The sequence below is a fragment of the Notothenia rossii genome (assembly GCF_949606895.1).
Source record: "Notothenia rossii genome assembly, chromosome: 1".
Classification (NCBI taxonomy): domain Eukaryota; kingdom Metazoa; phylum Chordata; class Actinopteri; order Perciformes; family Nototheniidae; genus Notothenia; species Notothenia rossii.
Window position 1 is genome coordinate 36,064,254 of NC_136912.1, and position 10,170 is coordinate 36,074,423.

The 10,170-nt window shown below is 41.9% G+C and overlaps 1 protein-coding gene across 2 annotated transcripts; it reads right to left on the bottom strand.

Moving 5' to 3' along the window:
- Positions 1–6,129: 6,129 nt before the first annotated feature.
- On the bottom strand, positions 6,130–9,549 carry LOC307025138 (uncharacterized protein). 2 transcript variants are annotated; one of them, XM_079659737.1, is made up of 5 exons: positions 9,402–9,548; positions 8,644–9,032; positions 8,398–8,539; positions 8,220–8,292; positions 6,130–8,003 (listed from the first exon to the last, which is right to left on the bottom strand). In XM_079659737.1, the coding sequence occupies exons 2-5, from the start codon at positions 9,020–9,022 to the stop codon at positions 6,567–6,569; spliced, it is 2,031 nt and encodes a 676-aa protein (XP_079515863.1). In that variant the 5' UTR covers positions 9,023–9,032; positions 9,402–9,548; the 3' UTR covers positions 6,130–6,566. The 2 variants fall into 2 exon arrangements, with proteins under 2 accessions (XP_079515863.1, XP_079515862.1); XM_079659736.1 differs by having other exon boundaries at positions 8,644–9,549.
- Between the last annotated feature and the right edge of the window lie 621 nt (positions 9,550–10,170).

Below are 10,170 nucleotides of genomic sequence, written 5' to 3' on the forward strand. Positions count from 1 at the left end.
AAATGTACCCGCTATAGATTTTCAAGGTACAATGTTCTTTTATTTATCATACAGAACAGTGAGTTTTGATCGCACAGGGATGACACTTATACCAATAGTATGTGCAGATAGCATGAAGTTTAAAATATCGTTAAGAGTGCTGATTTAAACGCTTGGTGTTAGACTTGTGTTTTGTTTAGGTACAAATCTCTCTATCTCTCTATCGATCTATCTGTAATGTTCTGTTCTATGAACATATAATTGTCTACATAAATAGATGACGCGGACTACTTCTCTCATTCCGAGTGTCCATCTTTCTTCAACAGGCACGTAACCAGCACACATGCATTACGTCCTGTTAAATATGTTCTTTATTCTCGCGTCCAGGAGAGAAGCTTTAAAATGAGACTAAATGGAGTCTCTGAAAAGATTCAAATGGGATACTTTAATTAAAAAAGGCGCGGTAGTGTTACAGACAGAATATTGTTCCGTCAGACAAACAGCTGTGATCTGGTTCTCCTGAGCAAGAAGACACGGATCTCTCCCCCGGCGCTGCTATATATATCCTCTGCTGGCTCCTCCCCGCCAGCCGGCTCACCTCGTCTCCAATGTCCGTTATTGCATTTAAACAGAGGATAGGTTCTTTTCACATTCAATATATGCTTAACACGCCGTTTCTCCTCATATTCTCTTTCATCACTTTTCATTTAACACATTCTAAACGCTGTAATCAATACTCTAAACAATACTTCTCGGCTCGTTTGGTTGCCGGTCATTCCGGATGTTGTCACATGCTACTCTCGTCTGTAAACAATAATGTATTCAAATAAACTGTACTTTCATTTAATATTCAACATGGTAGTATCTCGACATCTATCGTTGTAGTGTTAAATCAGTAGGTTTCGGTTTTCACCACACCAAGTCATTTCGCTCCTCAATTCACCTCTTTAGGAAATCGTATATTAGCCACATGCTACATGCTAACCGGAGATGTAGGATTTTCAGAATAAAAGCTTAACTGCTTGTGCACAAGAATTTCTGGTTTTTCAGTATAAAAGAGCGTTTAAACTGACGGTATGTTTAAGCTACATTATACCATCAAAACATTGATTTAAATTTCTAACAGTCCTCAACGTGAGCTCAGTCATCCAAGATCTTGTATTCTCCAAGATGTTACACTATCTATAACTATATATCTGTCTATCTCTCTCTCTATCCATCTATCTATCTCTCTCTCTCAATCTATCTCTCTATCTATAAGGAACCGCAGTAGACAAAAGGCGTTGCTATAGCAACACGTTATGTTTACGCTGCATTTTCTATGAGGTAAATATTACCCACTGGCGGATATAGGTATAAATGGCCTTTTTTTTGGCCATTTTTTTAAATCTGAATTCATATTGACAATTGTTAACAACAGAGGGTGCTACATAACACGCTTTCAGGAAAAGTCACGGACTGGGAGACTTTAATATGTTATTGAACAAAAGTTACATACAATAAAAAAACAGCTGCGGGTAAAATGTACCTGTTGGCAGTTCTAGTGTTAAAGTAAAAAGATTACGTAGATGGGTTTGAGGCCTATGACGTAAAGGGTTTAAGGCCCATTTATCATTGTAAACTACATTGAAATGTTACTTTAAACTACAGTGTTGTTTTGTGTTGAATTTTCTAAAGATCACCCCGCCATTATTTCAACTCCTCTGTGAGAGCCACGAGGTGTATTTTCAAATCCCTTTGTTCTTCATGTTAAAGGTTGGAAAATCAGTTGCCATCTTGTCTTGCCCTCATGTTCACAATGAACCACACGGCAGTCGCCATTTTGTGAAATGCTAATTGAAAGTACTCTGTTTGTTTTAACACACCCAGTACCACTCACATGAGGCTAGGCACTCCATCTTGAGCAGGACAAATCATACTTCTTGGCAGAGTTGGAACTAGAAAATAGTCAGGTTATCTTACCGTTGGAAGTTTGGTATTTGCAGGGAAGGAATATTGTATTTCCTAAAACCAAATCTGATTTTGGAAGTTTTCCTGCTGGGAAGTGTGTATTGGCGGTTTTTTTAAATATACCTGTTTGCAAATGTTTTTTGGCGGTTATGTGCTGTGTTGTTTAACCATAGTGTAATTTTCTTCCCATTTTTAAGAAGGAAAATAAGCTTCTTCTTGTTAAATAGAGGTCAGTTTTGCAACAGCTATCCCTAGTGGATTGAGCTGGAAATTACAATAGCGCACTCTGCTGTTAGTACAGAATTATTACACAGATAGAGGAAACACCTCATAGGGAAAGATTCAATAACATTTTGAATTTTAAGTGTTATAAATAAACACGTGGTTTCTAATTATAAGATAAGAAACTTTACATAATAGTCTTTTAAATAAGACTATAGAATATTCAAACAAATGTATTGAAGCTAACACAGGTTATGACATGTACATAATTCCAGACACTTCAGTATACACAGTACAGTACACACTAGATTTAGATTTTCACTTGATTTCTATTTTTCATATTTCAAAGTCAAAACCACACACTGTACAATTTTGATTTTTAAACATTTCTGATTTTTAAAATTAGCATCATTTTTATTTATTTATTTAAATTATTAATTGTTTATACAAAAATTAAATAATCCTTCTCATTTTGTTAATTGACTTTATTAATTTCAACAACAAAAAAACAGATTTAAAGTTCGGATGAACAGCAACGAAGGTGCTAGTCAGAGGATTAGTGCTTCATCTTTGATAACTTAATAAATAGTGAGAGAACATGTCACCAAAAGAAACTAAATTGAGACCAGATGCAGAGCCAGGCTCAACTGCAGATATCAAGGAAAGGGTAAAAATCAGATCAGATGCTTTAACAAGTAAAAGACAGAAAAGATGGAACCAAATAGAGAAACTGTTGGAACAGTGGGAAACAAGAGGACTGATTCCAGCAGATGATCAACCTGGACCAACAAAAGCCCATAGAAGAGCAGTACTCGACTATGAGCAAGAACAATGCCTACAACAGCTAACTATATGGAGGGAAGCCGAAGAAAGATTTATAAGAGTTACAAGTCTGATACTCCATCTGGAATATGCCAGCCTATTGGCAGACAGCATAAATCTGGTCCAAGTAGCAGACCTGGCAGTGAGGGAAGACATAGCAGAAAAAACCAAAGAGGCTCCAGTTATCCAAATTCTGAAGCTGTATCTAAGCCTGGCCGAAGTCCCTCCTCCCTCCCCGAATGTTGGTTTTATAGGACAAGTCTTGCAGTTGAATGGAGTCTCCACGGACAAACATCTCAAAGAATTGGAGTATGAAGTAAGAATGCTAACCAGTAAATCAAAATACCTGATGGGAGAGAACATACGATTAGAAGAAATGCTTGAAAGACAAATACAAAACACAGAAATGGAAGCACTACAACTGAGACTCTTGAAGATACAAATAGCTGAGAAAGATACCGAAGCTAATAAAAACAAGAAAGCGGCAAGGCAAATGGCAGCTACATCAGAGATGGCCATAGAACCAGAGAAGGCAGGGCAGACACCTCAAACAGTTCAAACTCAGGTAGCACCAGAGATTCAGGTGCAGAATCAACAAAGTGGGGGAGGAGGTTTCCGAGGAAGACAATGTCGCAGAGGAGGAGGATGTTTCCAAGGAGGTAATCGATCAACGGGACAAGGTTTCCAAGGTGAAGGATGTTCCATATGTGGTCAGTTCTCACATTGGGCCAGATATTGTCCGCAACACAGGATGCTGCAAGTACCAGAATATCTTCCCACACAATTTCGGCAACAGCAAACACCTGCATATCCTCCTACCCAAGTACAGCCGCAAGCACAGGTATACACTCCCATACAGCATCAACAAAAGGGACAATGGAGAGGAGAGCAACAATCAAGACGAAGAAGAGATGAAGGCTGCTACAAATGTGGTCAGCTGACACATTGGTCCAGAGAGTGTCCGCAGTACATTGGACCAAACAACGGCCCTCCACACAGTTAGCCAAGGAGAGGACACAGTGATGGCAGTGGATTCCAAGGACAACCAAGAGGAACAAGGGTGCCAAACATGAACCAAATACCACTGACAGCCTGGTATCAACCACAACAATGAGGAAGCTCAGAGGGCCAGACCACAAGGTGATGCATCTTCAGCACTAGGGTATTTTGAAATCCAGCAACATATGTGGCCTGCTCTATCGAAATCAGTCGGAAGTCGCAACGGCTCATTTCAAAATAAACGTGGATTTGCGTAAAAAAAAAGTTTTTCAGGGTTCGGGTGCTTTGTTTGATTTCAGAATGTGACATTTTTATTTCCAATATCACATGATAAAAACATCTTTGAAGCTTGTAAAGGGAAGATGACAGCTCTCACTCCCCATTCTGCTCTTCCTCAGCGCCGCCCCCCTCCCTCCGGCTGAAATTATGAATGTAAGGCGTATCGTAATCATAGATAACAGGGGAGGGTCCGTTACAGTTTGTTTTCATCTGATTTCAAATAAACAAAGTTTTGGCTTTCAGAATGTTAAACTTGTTTCGGCAAATTCAGATGATAAATACAACTTTGAAGCTTGTAACGGCATAATTAGAAGCGGAGAACGGAGTAACGTAACGTCACCGCAGGCATAACAACAGCCGGTGTTTCTCGTGAGTGGTTTCCCCTGGAAACAAACAATACAAAGTAATGCAAAATTATACAAACACACACGCATAGTAGGCTATATACACACACACACACACTCGCAAGTTTCCCCCAGACCAGTAATCCAAACGAAAATATCTTCCCTCCGTAGTATTTTAATAATTTGCTAATAATCAATCAGAGCGATGGATTCCAGAGAAGAGGACACTTTGAAGGAGACTCTGCCCGCCTCACGAGTGCCTATTTTCGGACACTTTTTTTCAATTTTCCCTGTTTTTTTTTTGTTTGTTTTTTTGGGCTATTTCACCCGGTATCTACCGGGGACACTGCCCAGTCTCGGATGTCCCCCATGGCCTGTGTCCAGCCCTCCCCAACTCATCCATATATTAATGGACTTTGACCATTTTTGTTGCATTTTTCTCCTCTCCTCTCACTGATCGAATGGCAAACGCGACCCACTGCCGGAGGGCCTCCGCGCCGGCCCGGCCTAGTGCCGGTGCTCTGGCGGTCGGTTCCTCCAAACTGCGGGTTCGATTCTGATGGCCGGGAGGGTGTGCTGCGTTGGGGTGGGGGACTTCCCCCACTCTGCGTGTCTCTTCCTTCCCGGGCCGGCCGATATGAAGCGTGACCAAGACGCACCGTCTGACTCAGGGGTCCCACGGGTCCCGCAGCGGAGTGGAGGTTCCCAGCTAGAACCTCCCCACCTCCGCCGCGGTGCACCCGGCAAACACGGTTGTTTCTCGAACCCTCCACTGTTGTCTAGCGGGTGTAACTAAAATACAAGATGTTGAATATATAAATAAATATATATCTATATATATATATCTATATATATATATATAGATATATATATAATAAGTGTCAGTACGATTTTATTTTGTATTTGCGTGCATTTCCTGTTTGGAAAGTGGCGCTGTACTGACGATTTCATTTTGGAATTCTTAGCGTGCACTTCCTGTCTTGAGAGTGGAGGTGTCCTCAGAGTGCAGGTGTCCTGAGACTGCTGCCTGCAGGCAGGCTCCCATAAAAAATCCTGATATCATTAGAAAGCTAGCAGTCTGCTCTTTCCAACAGTGTATACAACTCAAAATGTGTTTTCGGGTCAATGCGACTGATTTCGATGGAGCAGGTCACATATAGCCACGTATGTCATCACAGGAGGGAGAGGTTGAATGTTATTTAAAAGATAGTGAGTAACATATTGCATTTTCACATAAAGCATCCACAGAGTAGTAGAAGATTAAGACATAGTAGAACATTTAGCAGACTATTTTTGTAATTATGAGAAGGAAAAGACATTACGAGTGATGTTGTTCCCCTACACAGAAAACTATTGTGTCCACACAGCTAGTGTGAGCATCGTCAGCTCAAGACGATGGGTTTCCACCCAAAATATGAAGACGGAAACCTAGTAGGGGAGAGCGGGGTAATGTGAGACATTTTTTACATTTGCTCTCCTGTAGGCGAGCTAAAATGATATATCAGTAACATTTACACATTTCCCATTAATTCAGGATGTTTCCTAGCACTGGAAATGATCAGAATGTCTTCAGGACAAAGGGCAGTGAAAATATGATTGTTTTTTAAAAAGTGGTCTTGTGTCTCACTTTACCCCAGCTAAGGGGTGAACTGAGACAGACTAGAGAAATCAAGGGGGTAAAGTGAACCACTTACCTTTTCCACTTTTAAACTACAAAAACAACACATGTTGTAACAGTTAGAATCCTGACAGATAGATTGACAACCACACATTCCAAAACTAATGTCGGATGCGCAACATAATCATGGGGATTGGTCAATTTAGCACATTTTTTAAACAAAGTAACTCCAAACAAAGTCAAATACAACATAATATATTTCAAAGTGCTTTAATAAACATTCAATTAACCATTTAACCAGTTAGATTAGAACACGATATGATATGAACATCAGCTGCATATTTAAACAAGGCCTACTCTACATTCCAGCCCTGAAGGTTACAGGGAAAGGTGAACAGTTGCTCTCTCCGTGTTGTTCCTCCAGGCCTATTAGGTTGAGGCAGCTTCTTCACCACATCACCTTTAGGAACATGTGCCACATCCTTTTCTTTCATAGCAAACGTGGGTCTCTCCCGCTCTCTGTTGTTTCCCTGGATTTTTCTGAGGAATTGGGTTAGTATTTCATCCCCCTCAACCTTCTCAACCATGCCAACATAACGGATACTTCGGTGTTTTGTGGCAAAGTTGACGAGGACGAAGTCACCCACGGACAGATCTTTGTTTCCGGGGTCACTCCTCTCATCTTCAGAGCTCTCAAAATCATCCTCAAATGGGACAGGGTCATCACTCTCCTCCGAGCTGCTATCTATGATTTTCTTCTTGGGTGCCTTCTTTTTCGGTTTTCCCTTTTCTTTGCTATTTTGCTTTTTCCCTGCTAGTTTCTTTTGTCTCTCTTCATAAGCCTGTTCTATGATTTGCTTCTCTGGAGTATCTGTTAAGATGGCTGTCTTCACACGCTTTCGTTTTGTTTGTCCTCTGGGGGGACATTTTGGAAGTGGTATGATTTCCTGAGGAGACACATATCCAGGTCGTGAGACAGCTGGCAAGGCACATCCATGTGGACCATGCAAAGTGGATGGAATAGCATCAGCGAGTGGAATAGCATCTGCAGCAGGTGGTTCATCTGCAGGGGGTGGATCATCTGCAGGCCGTGGACCATCCGGATCATCTGAAGTGGATGGACCAGTGGATGCAGGCCGCAGCTCAGGGTTTGGCCGGTCTGACACCATGGATGGTGCAAACGCCTCCTCAGGGAAAATATCTCTGTTATATGGGAAGATCCCAGTGGACTTGAAGCCAGAGGTGATATTGCGTGGTGTCACTGCTGACAAGAAGGCCTCGTTCACAAATCCTGCAATCTGATAGATGGAGACTGTTTTGCCAGGGTTAGATCTCATCCACCCATCAAGAGCTCGGCTGTATAGGGTCTTGAACGGGCCATACACCGTCACGTCGAGAGGCTGCAAGCGATGGGATGTGTGGGGTGGGAGGGTGAGCAGAACAATACCATTACTCTTTGCTTTCTCCACTGCCTTGAGTGAGATGTGAGCTCTCAGATTATCCAGGATTAGCAGCATGGGATGGTCAGGAGTGCACTTAGTGTGCTTTATCAAGTGATCGAGGAACTCAGGCCAGGTGTCTTCGTTCATCCATCCTGTTCTGGTGGAGGCACCTTTGGCTCCTGGAGGTGCTCCTATCATGAAGTCGTCCTTAAACCTAACTCTGGGGAAGACAAACATGGGAGGTATGGCATTCCCAGCAGCATTCACTGCACACACCACAGTCACCAGTTCTCCTCTCTCAGCTGATGTGATAGAACCAACTTGCTTTTTCCCTTTCTCTGTCACAACCTGAATCAAGTAGAAAGTTTAGAATCAATTGCATGTGCAATCAGTAGGCTACTATTGGTCTAAAGGTACATTTTATTTTGTTGCAGTCCATTCATTTTTTTCTAGTTCACAGGCTCACAACATTACTAATAGCATTAGTTTCAGCATTCTGCCAATAGCTAGCTGGTCATTATCACAAGCCACTCAGTATCAGTCTGCTGCTCTCTAGTAGCTTACCTGCCGTGGCTTTTGTACTGTAAAGACGCCTGTTTTATCCACATTGTAAATCATGTGTGGAGGACATGTGTGTCTGTTAAAGAAGAGAGGCAAGGGAAGAACCTTATCAGAATCAAAACCAAATCTTACAGGTAAAGCCTCCATAAAACATTTGCAACTAAAGAATTAATTCTGTCACCTGTCCATCACTACAGCCAGATTTGTAAAGAACTCCCCCACTGTAGTCTTATTGAAGGCTGTAGCCCTTCCCAGGGATGTTGCCTCCGGAGTTCGGACAAAGAGATGGCGACGGGCTAGAAAGCTGCCAAACCACTCTACTCCTAAAGAGTGGACAATTCGTTATTATAAGATAAGCTTTGTGGCAAGATCAGTTGGCCTAAGTTGACCTACAGAATCATGTGATCTCTTGCGCACCCTAGCCTACCTGCACATTGTTTCTCCATCCAATTGGCAGGGACAGGGATATGGTTTTTGTCTGCATATTCAAATGCCAGTTCACGGCACTTAACTGGAGCAAGGCCATGGAACTGGTCAGCCAGTTGTTTTAAATGTTGGGCAAGCTCCTCCTCCATCTCATCTGTCAGTATTCTTTTTGCCTCAGCTACTGCACCCCAGGCTACTGATTTAACTCTCCCTTTCTCTATTTTCTTAATGAATCTTTGGAGGGTTGTCTTGTCGATATTTCTTTCCTTTCCTGCTTGTCTTAAGGACTTCTTTCCTTGCATGACCTCTGCAGCTGCACTCTCCATCTCTGTGAGGGGTGTTTGGCCCCAAGCTGTCTTCCTGATGTATCGTCTTGGCATGATGACTTTTCTACAATGTTTATGACATTAAAATTAAAACATATGTATTGTAATATTACACTAAAATATATATAAGACTAAACTTAACTTGTGCTTCATGTCGGGCTAAAGTGAGTCAGCGTCTCACTTTACCCCACAGCATCTGTCTCACTTTACCCCACAGCCACCATTTTAGAAAAAACAACATCTCTAGGCAATTCAGGCTAATCTTTAACTAGCATCAATCACATGGTTTTATATGTTGGAAGTTCATCAACATGTATGATATAAGTTTTTCAACCTGAATCAATTTGCTTTGATACTACAGTTGATTACGTTCGCAGTAAGAAAATTTACTTTTGCATGCAACAAACACATTTTTGTGAAAAAAAATACTTACCACAGAACCAGCACCAACTTCTCCTTCATGACAAGTGGGGGGTGGGAGGGGCTTGAAAACATTATGGTCACATGACCGCAAATTTGTTTCTTTGCCTAGTTACAGCGGGTGTCTCACATTACCCGGTGTCCCACATTACCCCGCTCTCCCCTACTCGCCCAAGACGGACGATCCTTACCAAGTTCTCCTGTTTACACCGACTGCAGTTCAAGGGGAGGCGATACACCTGACGTGGAGCTGTTGAGACCTGAAAACTAGGGCCGGGACTCGATTAAAAAAATTATTCTAATTAATTAGAGGTTTTGTAATTAATTAATCGAAATTAATAGCATTTTCAATCACATATAAATATTTGACCTGAGAACAGTGAGAAGATGTCAATAAAGTGTGCCGTCACACAGAGGTAATTTGAATTGCTTACCGAGGTCCAATGATCCCCAGTCAGGGCAACACATTCGGCTTTCTCCAATAAATTCTCTTTATCTTCCTTTTCATTGTCATAAAGCTGCTGGATTCTTTTTGTCACTGTCTTTCTGCATGGCAGCTCATATGTTGTGTCAGACGATGCAATCTGTAGTACCTTTTGCAGCCCCTTATCTTCTACCACTCCAAGTGGTCTACAGTCGAGTGCAATCCAGTGAGCTGGTTATTTTTTCAGACGTGGACTTAGTTATCCTGGCCCTGAAACCAGTCATCTGGTTGAGTGTGGGTCATACTTGTCAACCCTCCCAATTTTCGCGGGAGACTCCCGATTTCATTGCCCTCTCCC

Bases quoted from the DNA above. Each gene is read 5' to 3' on its own strand.
- LOC307025138 (XM_079659736.1), bottom strand. From the start codon at position 9,022: ATGCCAAGACGATACATCAGGAAGACAGCTTGGGGCCAAACACCCCTC. The intron at 8,540-8,643 runs GTAGGCTAGGGT...TCCACTCTTTAG, and splicing joins GATGGAGAAACAATGTGCAG to GAGTAGAGTGGTTTGGCAGC. The intron at 8,004-8,219 runs GTAAGCTACTAG...TACTTGATTCAG, and splicing joins CAGTACAAAAGCCACGGCAG to GTTGTGACAGAGAAAGGGAA.